At 46.4% G+C, this 26147-nt stretch overlaps 4 protein-coding genes across 4 annotated transcripts; 2 read left to right on the top strand and 2 right to left on the bottom strand.

Moving 5' to 3' along the window:
- Nucleotides 1-6102: 6102 nt before the first annotated feature.
- LOC120669820 (origin recognition complex subunit 4-like) lies at nt 6103-8632 on the bottom strand. The gene is made up of 2 exons (XM_039949658.1): nt 8409-8632; nt 6103-8285 (listed from the first exon to the last, which is right to left on the bottom strand). The coding sequence occupies exons 1-2, from the start codon at nt 8478-8480 to the stop codon at nt 6450-6452; spliced, it is 1908 nt and encodes a 635-aa protein (XP_039805592.1). The 5' UTR covers nt 8481-8632; the 3' UTR covers nt 6103-6449.
- A 1234-nt stretch (nt 8633-9866) lies between these two features.
- On the top strand, nt 9867-11736 carry LOC120669086. Its single transcript, XM_039948906.1, has 3 exons — nt 9867-9872; nt 10049-10438; nt 10744-11736. Exons 1-3 carry the CDS (start codon nt 9867-9869, stop codon nt 11734-11736), a joined length of 1389 nt encoding a protein of 462 aa, XP_039804840.1.
- Nucleotides 11737-14570: 2834 nt separating this feature from the next.
- Nucleotides 14571-21585, bottom strand: LOC120669654 (transcription factor STKL2-like). The gene is made up of 2 exons (XM_039949464.1): nt 20445-21585; nt 14571-14928 (listed from the first exon to the last, which is right to left on the bottom strand). Exon 1 carries the CDS (start codon nt 21380-21382, stop codon nt 20450-20452), a length of 933 nt encoding a protein of 310 aa, XP_039805398.1. The 5' UTR covers nt 21383-21585; the 3' UTR covers nt 14571-14928; nt 20445-20449.
- A 344-nt stretch (nt 21586-21929) lies between these two features.
- LOC120669653 (DIBOA-glucoside dioxygenase BX6-like) lies at nt 21930-23520 on the top strand. The gene is made up of 2 exons (XM_039949463.1): nt 21930-22998; nt 23115-23520. The coding sequence occupies exons 1-2, from the start codon at nt 22114-22116 to the stop codon at nt 23361-23363; spliced, it is 1134 nt and encodes a 377-aa protein (XP_039805397.1). The 5' UTR covers nt 21930-22113; the 3' UTR covers nt 23364-23520.
- Nucleotides 23521-26147: the final 2627 nt, after the last annotated feature.

Here is a 26147-nt window from a genome sequence, read left to right as displayed (position 1 = left end):
GCTGTGCACCGCAGAAACAGAAAGGATCTTGAGCATTGAGCGTGTGTCGCACACTGCCTCAGCTTGCTTGTACGGTCCGGTTGATTAGTGTGAGATGTGTTGGATTGGAATCTCCTTTTCTTTTTCTTTAGCGACGTCAATCTACGGCAGATTCTCTTGATGACTATCCCTCAATTAATGAGAGGATTTATTCCAGCCATGACATTCCGTTTTCTTCGATATGCTTGCATATATACTCTCTCCACTCTAAATTATAATTTATTTTACTTTTTGACCTCAAGTTTGACAACAAAAGAAATTAAATTTAAGTTATTCTTGAAACAAAAATAATAAAGAAAGTCACAACAAAAGAAGTGATATTTTGTACAAATTTTTGAGTAAGATGAGTGGCCAAATTTAGGGTTTAAAAAGTCAAATGAACTATAATTTAGAACGGAGGGAGTATCTAGCTATGTGCTAGCACAAGTTGCAAATGCAATGGGGGACAATCTCCCAAAGGCCTCGTAGAAAGCCACTCTAGATCATTGGGTGGGGGGCGATGGGGTATGGGTGAACAAAGCACCAGGTCAAGTCCTAAATAACTCGAGTATAATAAGTGCATATGGTTTTAATAAGAAAACAAATTACTTAGATTATTGTATCTATTTTAATTTGTACTTCCTGATGGGCCGGGGGGATCCCAACATCTCAGGGAACTTTACAATGCACCCAAATGGGAATTATGTTAAGCACAAGAACCACTTCTATATTCATTACGGCATCGTGAGGGCAGTGGCAGAGCTGGGATTCAAATTGAGGGGGAGCTCATTTTCTTTTCTTCTTCCTCCCTCCTTCCTTTTTCTTCTTCTTCCTCCTCCTTTCTTCTTCCTCTTCTTCACTCATGCTTGAAAAATGTTGGGGGGCTTTGGGGGGGGGGGGGGGGGGGGCTCCATGGGTTCTATGGGAGTAGGGGGCTGGAGCACCCCTAGCACCCCCTGGCTCCACCAATGCGTGAGGGTACAAACTTTGATTCTTCATTCAGGTCATTCTTTTTTGTGCACCACCTATCATTTCTTCCTTATTGCCAAAGGTGGAAACAAGAGAGAGAGAGAGAGAGAGAGTTTGCTCAACTCTTCCTTCCCAAAGATGGAGAGCAATGGCTAGGTTACTTGCCTCATAACGCAACCTGGAATGTACATGAATAATCCTGGATGAAAGTTGATGACAAGGAACAGAAAAGTAACAACATGAGGAAGGAGACTGAGGGAAAAGATGGACAAGTAGACGAGCAAGTTAATCAAAGTGTGACAAGTTCGTAACCACAAGCAAACTGAGCGTAGCTCAGCTGATAAGGTTTATTGTGGTGGAACCTGCCCACCCAGTTTCGAGTCTATGATTCGGCATGGCGCTATTCTTTCAGTGAATCTAGGATTTAACTAGCGCGACGCTATTCTTTCAACGGTAGGCGACGTTTCCCTCGACAGTGAGACATCTGTGGTGACTTAATTAGTCAATCTTGAGAATCTACCTCAGTCTCTGCAAGGTGCTCATAGGGTAGAGTTACGTACATGTGTTCATATGGGTGAGTGTGCGTGTGCGTGTTTGTGACTGTATGTATTTTTCAAAAAAAAAAAAGTTCGCAACCACAAGTATGACAAAGTCGTTTGGGAAACTGAGTCCATGATACATGGCACGTGGGCTAGAGCTAGACTAACAATTAAAATGTGCCTTGCCATAGTCGTGGAGTATGCAAAACTGATGTCTACTGCTTGAGGAACTACAATACGACTAATACATTTCTGTTCGTTTCACCTTTACACTGATGTGGATCATGTGGTTTATTTTAAAAGCTCTAGCTGAAACAAACAGTTCCTTTTTATCTCATATTGCACAATTCAACAATCAACTCTTGACAGTTTTTTTTCCAGTTTTTTATCCCAAAAACAACGATACTACTCACGTAGAATAATCTAATTAGGTCCATCTAAAAAAAATGGTCTAGTTTGTTTCAGCTTGCACAATCTTAGATTCCACAATCCATAACCTGCTTTTCGTAGTCTCTGGTTAAAACCAACATGCCAATAATCTTAGAAAAAAGCTACATATACTCCCAAGTAGCAAAACCAAACCAAACCAAACCAAAAACGATTACCGACATAGTATCTAGCTATTCAGAGACAAAAAAGCATGGTAAATGCTCCTACTTTTAGAATAGTGCAGTTTATTCCAGATCAAGAAACGGTGAACACACATTTGTCTTTGTCTTTTCTCTCCTACTACGCGCAAAACAATAGCACAGCCTTTGCAGTCTTGCCAGCATGCAGGCCCCGGCGCACTGCAGAGGCGTCCATCTCTGCCCAAAGCAAAACGGAAGCATATCTCCCCATCTTTTCCTTTTTCTGATCCAGCTTTAAGCACGCATCCAGCCAAAGAGACGGGCAGTTTGCTCGTGCCTTTCACGAGACCAGCAGGCAATGCGAGCAAGCAAGCCCTTCACCTAACAATTATGCATCGTCTAGTGCTTGCTGATGAGTCCCTGCTGCCATGGTGCGCTCCTCCGAGGATTGCATGATCTGGAGCCTGAACCCTTCTGCTCATCCGGCCGGGCCTCCTGCATGCTGCCCTGGACTCGGATCGAAACCTCCGCGTGTGATGCATCTGTGCTGTGAAATATTGTAACTGTTGACCTCCAGAAAGATCCGGGCCTGATTGGCGAAGGCAAAAGGCGACCTGACCTCGACACAGATTGACGATGAGGTGTAGGCAACGATCGAACACGAGAGGAAGCTGACCGTCGAGAAGCGGCAAGAACGTTCTGACGAGCTGCTGCTGTCCTGCCCTGCGCTGAGTTCATCCCCATCTCGCAGCTTCGATCCTCTGACCTGATGCTCGCCAGGCGCGGCTGATAGAGTGATAGGCGCCGTCGTCCGGCATGACACCAACGGCGAATCGTGGCGTGTTCTCGCAAGCCGCTGTCCATTGGTGCTGGGCTGCCCTTCTCTGGTTCGTCCCCAGGAAGAAAAAAAAAGTTACGCTTCTCTGATCGTGCTGTGAATCTGTGCGGTTGATGATAGATAGGAACTGATTCTTTTCAGGAAAAAAGAATGATGGATAGGAACTGATGCTGATGGGAGTAAGATTTTTGCTTTGGGATTTTGTGATTCTTGCAGGTAGCTCGATCAACATGTTGGCAGTTAACTGGCCAGCCACAGTACTGGCCAAACCTTCTTTGCTGGAAACCGTCTGATAAGCTTGCGATTAACTATATGCGCCATCGGAGCAAGGTTAATTACGCAGCCGATTCTGTAAGGATCTTTGCAATCTTATCTCTCCGCCCACTCATATTATAGTTAGCTTTCTACTATTAATACACAGTCTACTCATCTCTCTCACAAAACTTCTTGATTTTTATATCGAAGTTGGTTGTAAACTTATAATCTGCTTCTCCTTTCTCTCCTCTCCTCTCTCCTCCACCTTAGCATTTAGTCTGTTTATAGCTTATTGTTATACTTGCTGTCACTGCACATCTTTAGAAAATGAAGTACGGTTGCGGAGGAAAATTATGCCTGTGGAGGACAATCCTGGCAGCTGCTCAAATCAAATGGCTCGTGACAAACCGAAGAGCAATTGCTACTCCTTTTGTTGGTGGTGTGTTGTTGTGGTAGTAGTTTTGTTGGCGCCTCCGAAAGTTTCATTTTCCATTTTGATTTGCTCTATTGATGATATATATCCAGTTTTTTTTTTTTTTGCAAAAGAAACATTCTTGGAGGACAGATTCAGATGAACAGACAAGGATCCAGTGTGTGTCCTGACGGCAGGGAGGTTGTGCAGCCTCTCTGTCCACCGGTAATTCCTGAGGCTCGGTTGAGTACAATATCTGCTTGCTTACCGAACTCTTGCTGGATCGGGGCTTTATTTAAACAAAAAACAAAAAAACTCAAAGATGATAAGGCCTGGATAAACTACATCACCTGACATTCATACTGACTTTTTTTAGCGCCGAATAGTGGTTGATGATATGATGATTGAGCTACAAATATGTATTTCCATTCCAAAAATAGTTAGCAATTTTGCTCCACGAAGCCCATAACATTGGGTCCTAACGTGCCGATCCAATCGTGACGTTTCTTTCCCCTATCTTCTGCATCCCGGGGAACAAAAAGCATGGGCAGTGTGGACACACTGTCCACTGAGCCAGCCAGTGATGCTAGCTGCAGCCCTTTGGACCGGATCATCAATCCAGGTGACTTGTCAAAAATTTTACCAGAAATCATAGCAGCTCAGAGATTTCAGACAGGGCTGTGCTTTCAGGCACATCTACTGTCAACGTGCAGAGGTGACTGCTGATGGGCACACTCACGAATGGTGTAGCTGACACACTGATGGCAAACAATGCATGACTCAGAAGTACACTCACAATTCGGACAAGTGGATACGCCAATGGCGAGCAGCGTGGTTGGGAGGTTGGCCATGATTGGAGAAGTGCACAGTGCAGACCACTGAAACCCCATTGGTCCTGATGGAGAATGAGGTTGAGGGGAGCGACGTCCCCTTCGTGTGTCCTTGAGGAGAAGGACCGAGGATTCGAATCCGGGTGGGCTAGCTCGCCAACTGAACAATTGTGCCGCTGCCACTAGACCAAAGGGTGTCCCCAATCCATTTGTCCTAGTCACACATAGCGATCGAACATTTGTGAGGACGTGAAGCTGCAAGCTGAACATTGCTGGGTTTCTTGTGGCCATGCATGAAACCAAAGGTTCGTGTCATGGAAGCCTGTCTGTGCTTGGAGAAGTTCCTCTCTGCTTGGCGTGATGGCGTCGGCGACCAACTGAACATGTGTGCATACGCATGATCCCTATCAGATTCTGTCCAGACGATAACTGAATATAGTGTTAACCTTATACTTGATAAAGGCCCTTGATTTGTAACTCGCTAAAACTCCACTGTGCGGCATACATGAATCACTTTGAATTTACAACTATTTATGATGTATTGTGCTTGTTATTAAGATTTTGTCCTGAAATTTATGTTTGAAAACAAAAAATATGCAATGCTTTACGATACAATTTGGAAAAACTGATCATATAGAGAGCCGCTCTTACTAGTTTCAAACTGTAATGGTCAAACTAGACACATGATATCGTGTGATATCAAAACAAATGGAACGGTGTGTGCAGTATCAAAATGTATGAATTAACGTAACCAACATTTCTAAACCAAAACACAGTGTAGGAAGAAAGGCCCTTAGCTGTTCTGTACACTGTACAGTCAACATGGGTGAGATTTTAGAGCAAGAGAATAGTCATTCAGTTTGCAAAAAGCCCAGAATCTCATCAAAAGAATCAGGGCATACATTTCATCAATTGTCATTCACTTACAGACTTGCACTGAGTTTCCACAGGCACATGCTGTGGGTTACCTGAAAGAGATTCAGTTCACCTGCAGTGGTCAGTGGATTATCTGAAAAGAGGGGGATAACAATTTTCATCACGCTTTATTAAAAAAAACATCTCATAAGCAAAGCAAAAGAAATACAAACATACAACAGAGATAACCTGAAATAATGTAGGATTAATACATTTTGTAAGTGACGCTGCTGCACATTGAAAAACATGGCAAGATATATTGCTGCTGAAGATATCAGAAATATTTACTCCAACGGAACCAACATCAATGTCAGAATAGTTCATCATTGAACGCCAGAAGTAGAGAACCCAGTGCTAGTGGTTAACTGATAACTGTTACCATGCTGGATCAAACTTTATTTGGGCACATATTAACATGCGATACAACAATACTGTCATGTCAAATAAATATGCCATGTCATGCTAGATATCCTAAACCCAGGTAACCAATTGAAATTTATTAGGGTTATTGGTATGAGAACCTTGACGGTTTGGCATCATGGTATAATCCTCCTACAAATTTTACTCAGATGACACAAATCATTATTTTTTGGTACATCATGGTATTTTTCATCCTATAAATTTTACTCGCATGACACAAACCCTTATTCTTTATACTAAGTACTATATGCTCATGAATATGAGGGATGAAGCGGTAATGCACCACATCACATCCATTCCTCAAACCAAACACCCCATAGACTTGTTAAAGAAAACAAAAACAGAAACATTATGTGAACAGATCAATAAAAGATGATGAAACCAGAAAACGAGCTAGTTTCAGTACAAGCAACAAACTATAAATGCTCTAGTCTTTGTCAATGGAAGAAGATGTAGATTACAAATTTAAATCTAAACCCCCAAAGAAACTCATCCAGTGCAGACTCCAATTAAACTACTCAAATCATACCAGTAATCATCTTGGTTGCAAACATATGGCAATCTTTGCAGTATGTTGATTAACTATATCCATTATGACATGAACACAGTTCCACAACTACAGGTTCTACTCTGTTTTCCAGGTACTATCATTCTCTCATTCTTGCTGTTGCTGCCCTCGGTCCACTAATGACTCTTGGTGCCCACATCAGAGTCCATTGGATCAACTCCTGGCATTGCACCACCAGCATCCTTGGGAGCAATTGCTGCCTCCTCTCCTGACACTACCCTAGGCACTGCACCTCCAGCATCCATGGGAGCAATTTCTGCCTCTTCTCCAGACACTAGCACACCTCCAGCATTTGCAGGCTGAGCATCCATCTCCTCAACCAAAAGTACACCTTGAGTTTCTGTTTCCTTCCTTGATGCCAGATCCTCACCCTTTTCAGGCCTCCCTTCTGTCAAGTCCGTAAATACCTCAACTGCAGTTTCCACAGACACGGTTTCAGAAGGCCTGACCTTTCTTGGCCTTCCAGGCCCTCTTTTAATCCCCATTGATGCAGTAAGCCCGGTTTCTGTAGACCTCCCTGCCGATGGATTCTCCTTTCTTGGCCTTCCAGGCCCTCTTTTGATCCCCATCGATGCAGTAAGCCCAGTTTCTGTAGACCTCCCTGCCGTTGGATTCTCCTTTCTTGGCCTCCCCCGCCCCCTCTTGACCACCAATGCAGCAACTCCTGTTTCAGCAGTTTCAGTTTCCAATGGCCTCTTTCTAGGTCGCCCGCAACCTCTCTTCTCCATCAAAGAATTGCCAAAGGGTTGCAAACTCCTAGCTCCAACTTCATTTGGCACAGCCTCAGCTTGGCTTGCAGCTTCTGCTAACAGTGGCAGTGCTTCATGTCGACCCTCATCCATCTGTGCAGCTTTCAAGTGCCCACTTTCCAATGTCTTCTCCTTCCTTGGTCTTCCAGGCCCCCTCTTAGTCAATGGAGCAACTGCAGATTGCACAGGTTCAGGTTGCATCTTCTCCTTAGGAGGTCGGCCATGCTTTCTCTTCCCGGCAACCACAACCTTAGGAGGGCGCCCTCGTCCCCTCTTTGCACCAACTACACTGTCACTACTCACAGATACTACTCCCAGCAGCGGCGAAGCAACTGGGTAGGAATTCTTGCGCGGGCGTCCACGCCCCCGCTTGACCCCATATGGAGATGGCTGAACAATCGCTCCCAGCAGCGGCAAAGAAGAGGAAACTACCATGGCAAGGGCGTTCTTCCGTGGGCGTCCACGCCCCCGCTTGACCCCAGATGTGGGTGGTGCAGCAGTTGCTCCTGGCAGCGGCGAAGTAGAGGAAGCCACCAGGACAAAAGCCTCCTTCCGTGGGCGTCCACGCCGCCTCTTGATCCCAGATGGAGGCAGCAGAGCAACCCCTCCCGGTAGCGACAAAGCAGAGGAAGCCACCGGGACAATGGCATTCTTTCGTGGGCGTCCACGCCCCCGCTTGACCCCAGATGGAGGCGGCGAAGCGGTCGCTCCCGGCAGCGGCGAAGCAGAGATTTCAGCCACCGGGCCAAGGGCGTTCTTCCGTGGGCGTCCACGCCCCCGCTTGACCCCAGATGGAGATGACGCAGCAATTGCTCCCAGCAGTGAGAAAGCAGATGATGAAGCCACTGGGACAAGTGCGTTCTTCCGCGGGCGTCCAGGCCCTCGCTTGGGCCCCTGAAGGTTCGGAATCGGAGCGGAAGGAGCTAAATCTGCGTTCTTGCGAGGCCGCCCCCGGCCACGCTTCTGCTTGGGCGGGCGGCCGGGGCCCCGCCGCTGCTGCGGAGGGGGAGCGTCGGTGGAGAGGAAGTAGTTGCCGGAGACGAGGCGAAGTTGGCCCTGGGACCTGAGGCGGCGGAGGTGGGCGGAGAGGAGCGCCTCGTGGCTAGAGTGGAGGCCGGAGAAGTGGTCGGCGATGTAGCTGGCGATGGCGCGGCGGCTCGAGCCGCCCGGGTCCCGCAGCTCCGTCAGCGCCTGCACGACCATCTGCGCGCGCATCCAGTCCAAATCCATCGATCGAGATGCAGCAGCAAGAAGTGAATTTTTTTCAATCGGAGGAACGGGGACGGGGGAGAGGCTAGGACGGAAGCAGGGGGAAAGGAAGCTTGCCTCCTTGTACGTCGGGTGGGGGCGGCCGGCAGAGGGCGCCGCCGACGAGGGCGACGCGACGGCGACCACCATTCCGCCTTGCCACCGCTTGCTGGTTGCTGCTGCTGCTGCTCCTGTTTCCCCCCCTTCCTACCGGGGTATCCCTACTGGGTGGAGATGGGGGGGGGGGGGGGGGGGGGGGGGTGGAGCGGTGCGGCGGCGTGGGTGATGTGAGAGCGAGACATGCGCGGGCGAGGCCACCGATGGCGACCAGGTCCAGGTGACCCTTCATCGGACGGCTCATGCTGGTGGTGCCGCCGTGATGGGACTATGGGAGGTGGGGATCGCTGACGTCGCACACGGTCAAAAAAGAGGGCTGCTCTGGCGTTACTTGTCCGGTTGTCCGGTTGTATTTGCATCATCATACATCAAAATTTTAGGTTTGGTGTGGAGTCTAGTTGATGGCGGACCCGTTTCGAAAGAAAAGAATAAATGGCACTTGTGTATTTCGAAAAAAAACACAATTGCATAACTGTTCTTGTTTTGAGTTACACTGTTTTTTCTTTAAAATGTGGGGGTAGGCTTAATAAAATAAAAAGGTGACGTGGGGGTGGGAGGTGGATCGGTGATGTTGCACACGGTCAAAAAGAAACAGGGGCTACTTTATGGTTATTTGTCTGGTTGTATTTGTATTAAATATTTGGTGTGAGTTTAACAGCTGCATTGATCAAGAACATGTTCTTAAAGAAAAGGAACAATTGCATAACTTTCTTTGTTTTGAACTGTAACTGTACATTTGCCTTTATTTTTTTAACTTTGCATGTTTGCCCTTAGTTTTCGAAATCGAAGGCGCCGTTTGCCCCTGTTTCTTAACACCGTGAGCTGGACTTCAATAATGGTCCCAAAAAAATTTCTCAAAGAAAAGAAAAAAGCGGAAAAGACTATACTACCCCTTATCCAAATCACACAACACCCTGCCTCCCACACGAACCCGTGACCCCTCTGTTTCCCCCTCCCACACGCGGCGGTAGGGTTAGGGGCGGCGGCGACGTGCTGGCGGCGACCGGTTGGCGGGTTCGGGGGCGCAGCGTGCAGGCCCCGGATCCGCGGCCCCAGGGGCGGGCAGGTGCAGGGACGCGGCGGGCGAGGACCGGCGCAGGGCGGCCCCAGCGACGTGCGGCTGTAGGGACGGGGTGGGCGGGCGGGTGCGGTGACGCGGCGAGCGGGGACCGACGCGGGGCGGCCTCAGCGGCAGGCGGCTGCGGGGCTGCGAGCCAACTTGGAGAGTGGCGCCGCGACCCGGCGACGATGGAACAACTTGGGTAAGTTTCTTCAACTTCATCCTTTATGCAGTAGACAAATAAGGTTGTTTAATTAGATCTTTAGGATGAACCAGCTTAGAACAAGCTCTGGTTTGTAGGACAAATGATAATCACATAAAACTTGTTGTTATGGTTCGGGCACATTGGAGCTTGCCGGATGGGGGTCCAAAGACATATAGAAAGAGGGAAACCTTGACTACAACTGTTGACCGCCATGACTATAGCTTGCTAAAGTTGATAGATTTCATTGGTGAAAACTTTGTATGGGGTTCAAAGCAATACATTTCTTTGTGGCGGGCAGTGGAGGATGATTGTATTGAGATTACATCTGATGAATAGCTGTCCGAGCGGTTTGAGCTCAACAAAGACAAGGGGGAAGTCCATATTGTTGGTCAAATCAATGACTTTGAAGGGCCATTGCAATTCTCACCGACCAAGCGCAAGCTTCACCCTACTGTTCGGAAGCTTCCGAGTACTGCACCTATTGATTTGGATCCTTTCATAGATCCAACACAGTCTACTCAGTGTACAAATGAGCTTACCAAGGTGCACAGAAAAGTCACAGATGATGTATTGAGTGATAGCAGCTATGACTCTGAATTGGCTGCATCTTCTAACTCTGAATTAGATGATTTTTCTGACTCTGAGTACTCTGACCCTGAGTATGAGCCTGATCTTGAGATAGTTGATGAAGATGACAATGATGATGTTCCTGATTGTTCTTATGATGTTAATGCTCCATGTGTTGATATTGGTTGTGTGTTTCGTGATGCGAATCTGTGCAAATCGGCGTTGACCCAACATGCAATCTTGAATGATTATGCTTTCCGTACTGTGAAGAAAGATAATGAGCAATATCGAGCTAAGTGTATGAGAGCTGATCAAGGCTGCAAGTGGACCTTTTTTGCCTCTACTAGCAAGAAATCTGTTGGATGAAAGGTATAGCAGTTCCTTTCTTTTGTTGGGCTGGTTTTTCATAAATTGTGATATTTTGTTACACTGCCATCTTAATTAGATGCTTATTTCCCTTGCAGGTTAAGACGAACGGTCCGAAGCACACATGCAGTTCAGTGAATCAGTGTGGTGACACAATGGCATCAAATAATTGGGTTGCTGAAAGGGTGGTTGAATTCTTGAAGGAGGACTCAACTTTGGGACCTACAGACTTACAACGTAAGCTGAAGAACAAGTACGCACTAAAAGTTCTTTACAGCAAGGTTTTCAGGGGTAAGGAAAAGGCTCTAGAGATGATATTTGGTAAATGTGATGACAGTTATGACTTGCTGCCCACATATAGAGCTGAGCTACTCAAATCAGCTCCAGGAAGTATTGTTGAGCTGGATACTGAAAATCATCAAGGGGATGTCTGTTTTAGGAGATTCTTTGTGGCCCTCAAACCATGCATTGATGGTTTTCTGCAAGGATGCAGGCCCTACATTGCTATAGATGCTACCCACCTGACAGAAAGATCAAGGGGTCAGTTGGCAGCTGCTGTTTCTGTAGATGGAAATAATTGCCTTTTTCCGGTTGCCTATGGTGTAATTGAAACTGAGTCCATAGAGAGCTGGACATGGTTTATCCAGAACTTAAAGGCAGCTATTGGTACACCAACAGGTTTGGCTATCAGCACAGATGCATGCAAAGGACTAGGTGAGGCTGTGAAGGATGTGTATCCTGGTGTCGAACATAGAGAATGTATGAGGCATTTGTTGAAGAATTTCAAGAAGCATTACTCTGGTGATTTGTTCAATTATAACATGTGGCTGGCTGCCAAGACTTGCACTATTCAGAAGTTCAATTGGCACATGAGGAAAATACAGGAAAGGTTCCTTCAAGCAATTGCTTACTTGGATGAGAACCATCCATACTTGTGGAGTAGAAGCAAATTCTCTGAGCAATGCAAGGTAGACTATATCAATAATAACCTCTCTGAGACTTTCAACAACTGGGTGAGAAAATGTAAAGACTTGCAGATTCTAGAGATGCATGATGTTATAAGACAGATGATCATAACTACATTTGAATAGAGGAGGAAAATTGATATGTCAATGGAGGGCAGCATAATCCCTAATATAACAAAGTTTCTAATTGCTCAAAGCAAAGATATCAAGGACCATGAGGTTTTAAGATGTGGCAATAAAACAGCTGAAGTTACTGCACCTACATCATCTGGATCATCTTACAGGTATGCGGTTAATTTGGAGCTCAAGACATGTAGTTGTAGGTTGTGGCAAGTGAGTGGAAAGCCATGTAAACATGCTTTAGCATTCATAGCAAAGCTTAGTAGAGAGGTGCAAATGGATGACTTCATCCATGATTATTTCTCTGTTGAGAAGCTGAGAAAGACATATTCAGGTGTGTTTAATCTAATGACATCAAAGCATTTCTGGCCACGTGTTGATCTTGGATATAAAATAAAGAAGCCTATGTTGAGAAAAAAGCCTGGCAGGCCAAGGAAAACTAGGATTAAGCCATCAGATGAACCTGGTGCTAGAAAAAGAAAGAGGTGCTCCGAATGCCATGAACTAGGCCATACAGCAAAAAAATTCTAAGGGGGCTGACTGCTAAGGAGAAAAAGATGAAAGCATCTCATGAGAATGCATCTGAGGTGGAGAGCAATGACCCTCCTACATCTTCCACAAGGGGAAGGGGTACAAGTAGCCGATCATCAACTACTGGGTCATCCAAGTATGTTATCCATGTGTACTTTTTTTTTCTATTTCTTATGCTTTGAACATACCTGATGATGCATTTTTTTCTATCTCAAAACAAGTGATGATTCAAGTAATATTGGAGGAGGATCACGAACTGGGAGAGGTAGAGGTACAAGTTCATCACCTACTGAAACAACCAAGTAGGTCACTTTTTCAGTATACTTTGAACAGGTTCATGCCCACATTCCACATTGGATATTTACTAATGCATTTTCACTCCATTTTTTTTGAAGTGATGGTGCCACTCATGTTAGAGGACGAAGACCACCAACTGGGAGGGGGAGGGGTAGAGGCAGAGGTAGAGGTGCTTCAAGGCTTGCTGCTTTGCTTAATGTGTAGAAATGACCACTGCTTGGAATATGTAATAACTAGTCACTGATTTGTTGTGCATGTATGCCCTGGACATGTTCTTGGCATGTGCTGCCTTTATTTTGGTGTGCTTAGTTGTGATCGAGACATGAGAAACTTAATGTGGTTACTGTCAACTCTTGCATTATGATGCAAATATTATGCTTATATATTATCTGGACCTCTCTTGATGTATTGTCTGCAAAGTTAAAAAATATTATGCTTATATATTATCTGCAAATATTATGATTATATATTATCTGCAAAGTTAAAAAATAAGGGCAAACGTGTAGTTACAGCTTAGAAGCTTATAACAAGGGCAAACGTGCAGTTATAGCTCAAAATAAGGGCAGTTATGCAATTGACATGTAGGGCATTTCTGTCTTTTCAGCTTGTATTTAACACCGTTAGCTCTCCTTCACGGAACAGGGGCAACTGGAACCTTCAGATTCAAAAAACAGGGGCAAACATGCAAAGTTAAAAAATAGGGGCAAACGTGCAGTTACAGCTCAAAACAATGGTAGTTTTGCAATTGTCCCTAAAGAAAAAGGCTAGATAACACTTGGCTGTTTAAAAAAAAGTACGATAATGATCTTTGTGGCGACTTTTACAATTAGTTTTATATCACATAACGTGTATTACAATTCATGGTACAGTAGTCTTCTTCGTGGTAAGGGTTACATTTTTTGTTTAAAATGTGGTGCAGGCTCAGAGAAAAAAAGTCGCCACTAGATCTACTTGCATTGAAGCCAAGAAAAGGAGAGGTAGTAAGGAAGCAGACCTTTACAATAGACACAATGGTAGAAAATATCGGAAATGAGGAAAGTATCCCTTTCTTATTTGGACCCTAATTGACGGCTAAGGTAAGAAATGTGAAAGCTAAGCCATCGATAGCCATAAGATGGCCCTTTTATCGAACGATTCATTCACATGGCAAGTGATCAGCGAAGGGAGAATTTACGTTTTCGAGATGAAGTCTTGATATCGGCATTCATACTAAAATTTTTTAGACCTGAGTTAAATGGCCAGTATAACGAGGACTAGATCAGTCATGAAAGAAAGGTAAATACATTTGAGGGCTTCCATAAATAGGTAAAACAAATTAGAATTTTAGGCAGCTTTTATATTTATAATTTATCATGTGAAGAACTGAATTAGAAAAAGGTCACATGTGATGACTTGATGTCGCCGAAGCTGCTAGAGCTACCTATGTGAGGACAGTGATCGTGCCCAGATTTTAAGAAAAAGAGAGGTAGCAAGAGAGAAGGCAGCAACAACAATGAATCAAAGACGAGAAAGTCCTCTCCCCATTTCTATTTTCCTCTAATTTAGATAGGAGTATATGGTGGTGGGTGAGTTGATGCAGTCAAAAGCAAACCTATTGCTTCTACATTGTTCATACAGTCACTGGCACATCAATGGTACACAAGGGATTGCAATTTTGTTCGACAGCGAAGGGAACTGTCAAAGCATAGGACAATCACCAAACTTCTACATTGAAAAACATACATCTGATTCGTTGAAGTAAAAGCTACAGACTGCAGAAGAAACTTGCTATTGCTTCAGAAGTGTTGACAAGTTAATTTGGATAGGATCGCTTCAAGCTCAAATGCTACTTAGAAGCTATCACAAGCTACCATACCATGTGCCCTGTGCAAATGAGACTGTCATGCCAGCCCCAACTGATGTGGGCGTGTAATTCTGCCAATCACGCTCAGTGCCATCGACCAAATCATACATCTATGGCCAGTCAGAATCAAGTAATCTACAGAGCGAAATATCGAGTCAAGAAAGCAACATATCAAGAAGAGAAACTGAACTACTGGATTCTACACTTAAAACACGGTGTCATCGCAATAATACTTAGTGAATGATTTACAGAAATGCAGCATCAGTCTGAAAGCTGTCTGATCATCGACCAAGCTTTCTTTGCTGAAGATTAGCAAATAAAAACATCTCCAGGGTCCAGACCTAAGTGACTTAGACAATCATTGAATGGTTCGACAACTAGACATAAATTGACAACTGATTCGTGCAAACCCCTACAGCACCTCACACAGGTTAGATCTTTTCAGTCAGCAACCAAGAGGTCGGGTTGATCAGCCTACAAAATAACACCACACCTATGTATGCAGCTATGTACTCCACCAACCGCACCTGCAAAAGAAATTTAGCTTTAGTAGCAGAAAGGCAGTTTTATTACAATCAGAACTATGCAAATATTCCAATGTTGTAACAAGGTTATCCGAATAGAAGTTTTCACCACAGTAGGTAACAAATACAATATCACTATTGAGAAAAGGACGAACAATAAAATGATCCGAATATATCTTAATTAGGCTATTGAAATATAACAAAGTCACAACTAAGAGCATTTCAGGTACAATACTTCCATATATTATGCTTCGTCACTAATAGCAATATGCGATGCCTAAATGATGTAGCATGGGCAAGAAACAGCTTTTGCTTTCAACTAAGCTTTGTTTGACATGTGATTGTCATTAATGGTATGGTCTCTGGGAAATCTATACAAGTAAATTACTCCAAGAAAGGTTATACAACAAATAACTGCCCTATTCTCTGTTACAAAGGCATGCAACAATCACCAAAGTATTTTTCTCAAACACAGAATCACTACAGATATGTGTTTGAGGATCTATAGAAACAAATTTGGCCAAGGAAGGTATCTAACAATAAATTGTATATCAGAATTCAAATCAGCGCAAATTTCAGCTCGAAAATGCTTACTAACCAAAGGGGTAACAATATCAAGCAACAATTAGGAATTCAACAAGAAAAAAATGATGCAACAGCTCAAGATTATGGAGAAGAAATAAAAGAATGACCAGTAACATGCACCACAAAAACAATTGCCGTACAACCACATCTTGCTTTAGACCCAGAAGTATTCATGTACAGAACTGAGAAAGTTCGTTTGGTAGAAAAGTACATATTCATGCATTTTTAGGACCCCAGGGTCACCCATCCAAGAATAAATATTCATGCGCCAAAAGTATTAAAAATATTCCCAGGTGAAAATGATGATTTGACCTTCCTAAACTAGTGCAATAACCTTAACAATGGCACTAAATCTCCTGTCACTAACCATGTGGGGTATTTAATTATACCTCATTTTCCCGAATTGCTTGATATCTCCTAAGATTCTACCTGATTTTGTTCAAGTGGCCAAATGATGGACGAGCACAATATGCATGACTCATATCATTAATTATTTAGATCTACTTGGTTACTCAGCCTGTAAGTAATATCTTTAGTTTCCTTTTCAGCATTCAGTTAATCCTAGGAGTAGCATATGGAAGCTTGATACAATTCATAAACCACAATATCAACATGGCTTTTCTTCAATAACTAATATGAATAACTTTTGGGGGTTGCGATTCAAATACACAAGGGCACAATTCACATTTCAAAAATAATCATAAAAGTCATGGATGTAGTACATATAATTGGATATACACTTACAACATTTCAATATCAAATCTTCCCCTAATACTAAGACTGGAACAAGACAAATACCCTAAACAAGTAGGTATTGAACCAGGTGCATGATCCATTACTGCATTTTTGTGTTCCTATATGGTATGAACACACTTGACTTTGGTATTGTACGTATATATGGCATTGTGTGTATTACGTATTTTTTTCTAGGCATTTGTAGTGCAGTGCATTAACATTAAACAAACAAGGGCGTGAGCAGTGTTCTTAAGGCGTGGCCTAAGCAACGAGGTAACCCAAGGCACCACATGGGCCTAACTACACATTGTTGCCTTATTCCTTCTTAATACTTAATATATTGATGCACAGCTCTCCTATGTGTTCGATGGAAAAAAAAAAACCTTGTCGCCTTAGGTGCTGCCTAGGCGATAAGGCTTATCCGAAGTGCTACAGGACGCCTTATCACCTTAAGAACCATAGGCGTAAGCATTGCAGGGTGCATGCTGATTTTACGTTATAGACCCCTTATAGCATTCCATGCATTATCGACCTTTCATCAAGCCTAAATCTTTGAATGAATGGTCCATTGCATGTGTATGCACTATTTTTCGAAGGTATGATTTCACATTAGAATACCGACTGGAGTCACCTTGAAGCTTAAGCCATCCTGAATGGAAATTAAACTATTAGGCCCTAAGAGTTATAAATGCATGTTAGGGAAAGCTTACGTTCCACAAGAACTCGGGTACTCAGAGATGCTGGTGCAAAAAAGCTTTTATCTTTTCAGCAGATGGATGGCATGTGCCTCTTTTAGGAGAGAGAGCAACTCATGTGGGTAACTTAAACGGTTAATCCTCAACTAGTTTCAGGCTGATGCATGAAACAGGGACTAAGACACTATTATGGACCGAAGAGTAGACAAATACAATTCTAAAAAGGTATTTGTGATTGACAGGTACAAGAAAGAGATTGAGGGTCCGAAGGGCAGATGGGATGTCTAGACATGAAAATTGGTTTAACGACAACACTAAGCTTGGATATGATGCTCGGAAGTCTACTAGGCTGATTGAGTTGCATCTACACTAGTACACTATGCTGGCCCCAAAAATGGACATATGACTTAGTCATATATGATCGATCCTAAATAAAGAGGGAAGTGTCGAAATATCAATAGATATCCCATGCAATAGAGAGGAACTTACAAGGTGCAGACCTTGTCAATGCCGCAGAATTACAATTTGCTGAATAGGTCATGACAATGCGGTGACACATCACAAAAGGAAAGAAAGAGTACATCCATAAAGTTTTGCCACTTCAAAACAAAAGAAAGATGGATTTGGAATGACGGTTCCTAGCTGTTATGTCAACATGTACCCTTATGGGTTACGGTTCAATATTATGATTAAAAAAATGTTTTGGCAACCGTGCATTGATAGGTACTTTGCAAATTTGGTACGCAAGATGAAAGCAAGCATTAGTGGATATTACTAGTTGCCTGGATGTATTGGAAACAAAGAACAAAAACAAAACTATATAAATGAACAATTATCCCATTAAATGAAATGAGCTCTGTCGGATAATGGGCAGTTTGGGCACTAATCTCATTCTCCACCATAGGCTGACACCATGTCAAACAAACAGAACATTAAGAGTCAATATCAAAGGCAACACAACCAAGAGGGAGAAATCGCAGCCATGTGGCTTATCTCAATATTATGGAGGATGAAACTCCCACCACGACAACTCGGACAATAAGATGATGGACCATATGATGAACATAAGGTAACACAGGCAAGATGCAGTTTAGCGGTTAGCCAAAAAAATGGAGATGAGTCTGTCGTGACTCTTCTCGGGAAACAGACTAGCTGGTCGACCGCCATACGATAGAGATCACACTGTATGTGCCCATATAAAAGAAGATATGTAAACAATAATAACTTGCATCTCTTGAAAATGCTGCAAGTTGAGCTTTCCTATCCTACCAAACAAGAACGACTCTTTCAAAATCGATTGCCTAAGCCAAGATTGTCTATCAGGGAGAATCCAAAGCAACTCCAACTCCAAACTAAGTGGCTTCCCCTTCTTACAATATGCAGCACAGAACACAAACAGCATGAATGTGAATTAGTATGACCCCTATGCCAAAATCTCAACCTATAGTGGCTCTTCTTTCAATGACAAATTCACCAATATGCACACATAACATATATACCACATATTCAATATCCAAAGAAGTATGCATACTTGACCACATCTTCCTACACACTGCATCCAAATCAAATAGTGGTAGTATCTTCAGGTATCTATATTCTATATCAGAAGCGGATTTATTTTGCCGAACTGTAAATGATATGGCATGTTTCAAACATAAAAACAATATGTGATTCAATTTTTTAAAAAGGAGTACCAAAACAACCATGCTTACCAATGGGCCTGGACCAAAACCACATATGCACAAAATGAACAATCCACATATGCACAAATTGAACAATCAACTTTCAGCATCAGTCCAATTGATTTCGGCTGTGTTCATGCTTGAACAGAAAAACACAAAACATAAGTTTCAAACACTCTTTGACTTGAAACTATTTACGCCACTTAAGCCAATTTAGCTCATGGTATTCTTTGTTATTCATGCAGATTGGAGACTACCTTGTTGAACCTCCAATTGTAAACACAATATCATGCTCAATGTTCTAAGAAAATCAGCCGCCTAGCCCCACACCTAGGGGGGGCTAGGCAGCACCACCCAACTACCCTCATATCACCTAGCAATTTTTTAAACACTTATCATGCTAGAATCATCACCTTTATTAGTAAAAAAGAATCATATATTCTGCCAGAAACACTGTCTACGAAGACAATGCCAAAATAGCTAGTTAATGATCTTTTCCAGATAAGGATTATTTTGCCATTGAGGGTAAAGCTAGGATGGGAAATAAACCATACTACAAAGACAATTCTACTTGTCATTTGTCAAGTAGAATAATCACAACATGTAACCAAAAAAATAATGAAAGAATATACTAATTTGCACTGGAACATATAAATGTTGTAGCTAATCCAAACATAAAAGCAATCACGTAAATGCTATGTAAGAATGTGCCAATCTTGCGGGCACTCAGGAAAAAAAAGTGAGCAAGTTTAGAGTAGAGGCTACAACTAGGGTGAAAAAAGCAAACTACAAACATTATTCTACTTGATAAGAAGAGTAAATCAGACGGGCAAGTAATCAATCTTTTAGAAAGAATCCAAAAGGTATAAGAGAACATCCAAACCGACTATATTTAAGCATAACATTCTAACTTAAACCAATGTTAAACTTACAATGAACAAAAAAAAGTAACCCATTGAATCCAAGGCAAGCTGTACTCAGGAATCACGCCTATTGTACACACCAAAAATGCGATGCAGAAACTTGAGCTCATTAGTTCCACAAACACACACCCACCCTAGAGCATCAGGCATATGTATGATCGCATCAATGGCCTTTTTACAATGGCATGAAGACGGCAGCCAATCAGTTCTACTTTGTAAGCAAAAAATATATATTGATAATCCTCACAAAGAAAAAGACAAGATAAGCACTTTATCCCTATGGAAAATTGAAAATATAGCCAATAAACCTACAAACCCAAAAGCAAGAAAAATTTTGTAAGTAAACTATTCATTTTTCTTGAGACATGTATCCATCAACAAACAATGCAGGGAAAACGATATGAATCCAATGGCATAGCCTATCTTATTATGAACACGCCAAATTCAGTGTCCTTCAGAAAGAAAAATGGGCTACTATTGAACCTAGACATAAAGAAACTAATTGTCAATGCAATCATACTTTACGACTTCAGTAAATCAAACCAATGTTCTTATGGCGTCGCCTAGGCGACAAGGCGCTCCCCTATTTTGGCCCGCCTAGGCGTTTTAGCCCGCCTAGGCGTCGCCTTAGCCCGCCTAGGCGGCTAGGCGGTGGTGACTCGCCACAATTCGCCTTAACGCCGTAAGAACATTGAATCAAACAAATATGGTGATTTGGAAAATTTAATCCCACTAATTAAAGAAGCATGCCAACTTACGGTGTAAGTTTAACAGAATTTGCACCTTAGTCCAATGGTAAACTGTTGACGAGCAGAAAATGAAACCTAATAGTCCAGGGAATTCAAACAAGAAGGAAATCGCTCGCTCCCAGAAATGACAGAGAATGGTAAAATCTGTACCCAAGCTAAGGCCCAAGGCCTTTGATGGCATCGATGAGCAGGCCATAGACCTCTTTTCCCAGATCATGCCGGCGCATCTGCATGCGCATATCGGCCTCGAGCTGTCGCCTCCACTTTCCCTCAGCCACACTAGCCTCCTGTGACCCAAGCAACGCCAACCCCTTCTCCAGCGACACCTTTGACAGGCCCTGCCCGTTCGACTTCCAGTACTCTCCAAGCACCTCCCTGACCATAGGCAGCCTCCCGGCGCCCTCCCCATCCCCGCCGGCGTCCTCCTCGTCGGCCTCCTCAGCCTCCACGACGTCGTTCTGTACAGGGCGCGCGAGCTCGGAGCCCCAGAGGGCCGCGCACAGGTCGCGCACCCTGTGCTCGTGCGCGGTGCTGGAGTCGCCCGGCACGGAGTGCTGGTACTTGCTCTTGAGGCGCTTGAGCTTGTAGTACATCTTGGCATGGTCGAGGTGCGGGGCGAGGGAGCCCCTGATGACCTCGAACAGGTGGGGCATGTCCGGGAGCCGCGGCGCGATGCCGTTGCGGTCCTTGAAGGCGGCCGCGCCCGTGAGCAGCGCGACCTCGTCGGCCTCGCTCCAGAGCTTGGAGATGGCGCCCGCGCTGCCGCGGCCGGCGCCGCCGCCGCCGCCGGCGGCGGCGGACGAGGCCATGGCCGTCGCGAGCGTGGCGGAGTCCGGGATGTAGCGCGGCTTGGGCCTGCGGTCGCTCTTGCGGGAGGGCGCGGGCGCGGCGGAGCCGGGCTCCGCCGCGCGCTCGCGGCGGGAGCTAGGGTTAGGGTTCGGGGAGCGGCGGCGGTCGCGGGAGCGCGCGCGGGACTTGGAGCGGGAGGAGCGCTTCTTGGAGCGCGGGGTGGAGGGGCGGAGGCGCCCGGCGGAGGCGGCGGCGGCGGCCTCGTCCATGGCGTGCGGGGACGGCTGCTTGGAGGGCATCGGCGGCGCGGGGCGAGGGCTCGGGAGGCGGGCGATTCGAATTTCGGGGGGGGGGGGGGGGGGGGGGATCAGGGGACTGAAGTGAAGAGGGAATTGGGGGGAAGAACCGAGGCGGAAGGGGAAGGGGAGCGGGCAGCGGCGCAGCGCAGGCTTTCGCTCGGGAGTCGGGGAGGCAGCGGAGCGCAGCGCGGCGCGGCGTGCCGGGCGTGCCGAGCTGCGGAGGCTGCTGAGACTGACAAGGGCCGCTGTTTTTTCCTCGTGCGTCTCGCGACGCGTCGCCGTGTCCACCGCGGCGCACGCGCGACGCGCTGTCGCGCCGCGGCTCCGGCCTCCAGAGGATCCGGCACTGAACGCGCCCGATCGGCCGCCTTCCAGAGCCTGCGCTCCGAGCGTGACATCAGTGGCACTGGCACGGTGCCACGGCGCGCCCAGGTGCGGTGCAGGACGAAGAGGAGGCCCATCTGTTTGATTGAAATGGATTGCGGTTGCAGTGCCAGAGGCCGTGCATGATTACTCGGACGACGTCGTCGTCGCGCCGGTTGCCATCGTGTTGAAGACTAGCAACAACCGGTGATTGTCGCTTCCGCCGCCCCTTCGCCCATCCAAGCCCCGAAATATCTCACTACTACATCCGCCGGACGAGCCACCACCGCCGGCCACCAGGCAGCAAGCTGATTGATCCGTCTAACCTTATCCCGCCTGTCGCGCGTGGGTCGGAGCGCACGCCAACGATGTCCGCCACCACGGAGGCCGGCGCGGCCACGGGCGGCGACGGCTACGACCGCCGGCGCGAGGAGCTGCAGGCGTTCGACGACACCAAGGCGGGCGTCAAGGGCCTCGTCGACGCCGGCGTCACGGCGGTCCCGGCCATCTTCCGCCACCCGCCGGACGCCCTGCGCGAGCTGCCGCCCACGCCGTCCCCGCCCCCGGCCGACGCGCGCGCCGCCATCCCGGTCGTGGACCTCTCGGGGGGCGCGCCGAGGGAGGAGGTGGTCGCGCGGGTGCGGCGCGCGGCCGGGACGGCGGGGTTCTTTCAGGTGATCAACCACGGCGTGCCGGGCGAGCTCACGGCCGGCGTGCTCGCGGCGGTGCGGCGGTTCCACGAGGGCTCCCCCGAGGCGAAGCGGCGGGTGTACACCAGGGACGCCGCCCGCAAGGTGAGGTTCAGCTCCAACTTCGACCTCTTCCAGTCCGCGGCGGCCGGCTGGCGCGACACCCTCTCCTGCGACCTGGCGCCGGACCCGCCGCGGCCGGAGGAGCTGCCCGAGGCCGTCAGGGGCGTGCTGCTGGAGTATGGCGCCGCGGCGGCGGAGCTGGCGCTGCGGGTGCTGGAGCTGCTGTCGGAGTCGCTCGGGCTGGGCGGCGGCCACCTGCGCGAGATGGGCTGCGCGCAGGGCTACACCGTGGTGGGACACTACTACCCGCCGTGCCCGGAGCCGCACCTCACCCTCGGCACCAGCAGGCACACAGACCCGAAGTTCCTCACCGTGCTCCTGCAGGACGGCATGGGCGGCCTGCAGGTGCTCCTCGATCGCGGCGGCGCCGCCGGCCGGGGCTGGGTGGACGTCCCTCCCCTGCCCGGCGCCCTCATCGTCAACATCGGCGACCTTCTCCAGGCACGCATGCATCAGCTCAGCTGCCTTCTTTACCAGTCGATTTGGCTGTGAATTTTATGCACAAATAATACATCGTTGATTTGCTGTTGCGCCATGCCCGTGGGCCGCGCATGCAGCTCGTCAGCAACAACCGGTTCAGGAGCGTGGAGCACCGGGTGCTGGCGAACCGGGACGCGGCGAGGGTCTCGGTGGCGTGCTTCTTCAACACGGACATGAAGAGATCGACGAGGCTGTACGGCCCCATCACGGAGGGCAGCGACGACCCGCCGCTCTACAGGAGCGTCACGGCTCGAGAGTTCATCGCGCACTTCTACACCAAGGGCCTCGAGGGCCGCCCGCTCGACCACTTCAGGTTGCAGCACTAGCATGATTCGACCATGTCACATGAGAGTACGAGAAATGGCTAGTGGAGTTGGATGAACAATAGATGTGGATAGGGAACTCTGTTAAATAATTAGATAATTTTGGACACATTTTAATTCCAAAATTAAATATATTGTTCTATTACTATTGTGAGTGAAATATACCATGTGCACGTGTTCAGAATTAACACAAATTTAACTAACAACAGAAAGAAACACAAGAGTACGAGACATTGAAGGCGGAGTAGGATGAACAATAGCTGTGGATTGGGAGCTGAGCATACCGGACTTGCCGAGTGTCATGAACACTCAGAAAGCCCCTTTTCCACTCGGCATAAGGTTTGCCGAGTGCCGCACTAAACAAAGAGATCTCGGCGACCAAACTGACAACAAAGACGACTTTGCCTAGTGTTTTCTGTCGAGCACTCGGCAAAACTTTTGTCGTGTGCATTTTTAACACTCGGCAAAAAAAAATGAGAAATAAAAAAAACTGCCCACCGCCGGCCACTGCCACCACCACACCGCCGCCACAAGACCGCGGCCGCTGCATGCACCATCCTGTGGCCCCGCAGGCTGCCGCCCGTGGCCGCGCCGCCGCTGCCCGAGGCCGCACCGCTCGAGGCCGTGCCGCCTCCGCAGGTAGTCCGCCGGCTGCAGCCCGAGGCTGTGCCGCCGCCAACCGCCGCCAACCGCTTCTGCCCAAGGATGCACCGCTCGAGGCCGCGCCGCCGCCGCAAGTAGCCCCGCCAACTGCAGCCTGAGGCCGCACCTCCCAAGGCTGCGCCGCCGCCGCCGGTGGCCTCGTCGACCGCAGCCCAAGGCCACACCGCAGGTGGCCTCGCTAGCCGCCAGACGCGCCGTGCCACCCGCCGCTGCAGCCGCCACCCCACCCTGGTCAGAGGCAGCCGCTCGTCGCGCCAGATCCGGCCGCCACCGCCGCAGCCGCCCTGCTGGATTTGGTCGCCGCCACGAGATGGGCGCCGCTAGCTGGCCGCGGCCGCCTCTCCTTGCCCCGCCGCCTCTCCTCACCGGCCGATCTATTTCGGTGAGGGGTGAACGGAGGGGGGAGGAGAGGAGCCGCGTGAGAGAGAGGTGGAGGGAGAGGGTCGAGGAGGTAGGTGGCCGGGGAGGGAGGAGCTCTCGCCGGCCTAGGGCCCGACGCGGCCGCGGTTGCCCACATCGCTGGGGAGGACAGAGAGAGAGAGAATGAGAGAGATGAGAGAGAAAGGAGGAGGGCCGGCGGCTTTGACTTGGGAGAGAGAGGGAGTGATCTGGCTAATGATGTTTGGACCAATGAGAGAACCCCATTTTAAAACTTTGAATTGATGACGTGGCAAGTGTGTTTTTTAACTGTCTTTCAATACATTTTAATACAAGCAAATGAGCTCACATGAAAAAGTTGTAAACCACAAAGTTTTAGATCTCGTCAAGCCCTACAGCTTTGATATAGAACTTATTTACACCCGAGGTCATTTGAAAATTATAAAAATTTAAATTTGAAATCAAATAGCTTATAATTATATTTTGAAGTATAAAACAATGTCAAATAAAAAAGTGTACAACTGCAAAGTCTTAAATCTCGCCGAGCTCTACAACTTGGTATAGAACTTATTTACATCCAATGCCATTTGAAAGTTTTAAAATTTATGATTTCAAAATAGATAACTTATAATGATATTTTGAAATATTAAATAATATCAAATACAAAAGTTGTCAACAACAAAGTTTTATATTTTGTCGAGGTGTACGGCTTTGGTATAATTTTTTTTCATATGGGATCATATAAAAAAGTTTGTATTCCACAAATATATGCACTAACTCTCTCATATGCAATCACACATATACTTCTTGTTAGATGTTTAGATTTTGTAAAAATTATTAGGACAAAATGTGCAAAGTCTTCTCAACTTTTTATCACAGCCTTCATGTGTGAAACCATCACATCACGACAAATCTTATAATTTTCAGACTTCATTTGCTTTTTTTAGAATTTAAAAATTATTGTGACACACGTTAGTGGTAATATTTCTTGAACAAGATGTTCGAAATTTCTTTTTGTTTCACGAGTAAGGCTTTAAACTGGGCTAAATAACATAAATATAATTTTCCTACTCATTGTATTCTATTATTTGAATAACTTGCAGTTTAAATTTGACTTGATTCAAAAAAAATTGCTTGAAATATAATTAATTAATTAAATATAGCAAACAAATATAAAAATGTACCAAATTTTAACATGGAGTAGCACATGTTGTATGTGGAGAGTAGAAAAAGATTTGAGGGTGTTAGAGGAAAAAATATTAATTCTTCGCCGAGTGTAAAAAAAACACTCGACAAACTCTCATCTTTGCCGAGTGTTAGTGCTCGAAATAAAACACTCGGCAAACATGTAAACACTCGGCAATGTTGGGATTTCCAGTTGTGATAGGACCATAATTCGAATTTAACAATAGATATCACTATACTTTTTTATTACGAACACACGAGAGCTGCCGAATGAGTTTATTTGGCCAAAGTCTATCCATCATTTGACAATCTAATTAACCCGTTGCTGATTTTTCTGTTCCATCGGATTCGGTTGCTGGCTTGCTGCAGATTGCACCACTTACTGCACAGGCAGCTAGAATTGTGGACTGGTTCTCGTCAGGATTTGCGGAAAAGGTCAGTCCTCACTCGCCGAACGCTGCAAGTCCGCGGCCGTCACGCTCGAATCTCCTCTCCAGCAAGCGTAGAACGTATGCTGTGCACCGCCGTCACCGTACAGACATGGATCACGAATGTGCCGTG

The sequence above is a fragment of the Panicum virgatum genome, chromosome 4N (assembly GCF_016808335.1).
Source record: "Panicum virgatum strain AP13 chromosome 4N, P.virgatum_v5, whole genome shotgun sequence".
In the NCBI taxonomy this organism is placed as follows: Eukaryota; Viridiplantae; Streptophyta; class Magnoliopsida; order Poales; family Poaceae; genus Panicum; species Panicum virgatum.
The sequence above is the reverse complement of the archived record's forward strand: the minus strand, read 5'-3'. Positions and strand labels throughout refer to the sequence as shown.

Coding starts and splice junctions, on each gene's coding strand:
- LOC120669653 (XM_039949463.1), top strand. CDS start 22,114: ATGTCCGCCACCACGGAGGCCGGCGCGGCCACGGGCGGCGACGGCTAC. Junction 22,999..23,114: donor ACATCGGCGACCTTCTCCAG/GCACGCATGCAT, acceptor CCGCGCATGCAG/CTCGTCAGCAACAACCGGTT.
- LOC120669086 (XM_039948906.1), top strand. Junction 10,439..10,743: donor TTCCTGATTGTTCTTATGAT/GTTAATGCTCCA, acceptor TTTCCCTTGCAG/GTTAAGACGAACGGTCCGAA.
- LOC120669820 (XM_039949658.1), bottom strand. CDS start 8,480: ATGGTGGTCGCCGTCGCGTCGCCCTCGTCGGCGGCGCCCTCTGCCGGC. Junction 8,286..8,408: donor CCCACCCGACGTACAAGGAG/GCAAGCTTCCTT, acceptor ATGCGCGCGCAG/ATGGTCGTGCAGGCGCTGAC.
- LOC120669654 (XM_039949464.1), bottom strand. CDS start 21,382: ATGCCCTCCAAGCAGCCGTCCCCGCACGCCATGGACGAGGCCGCCGCC.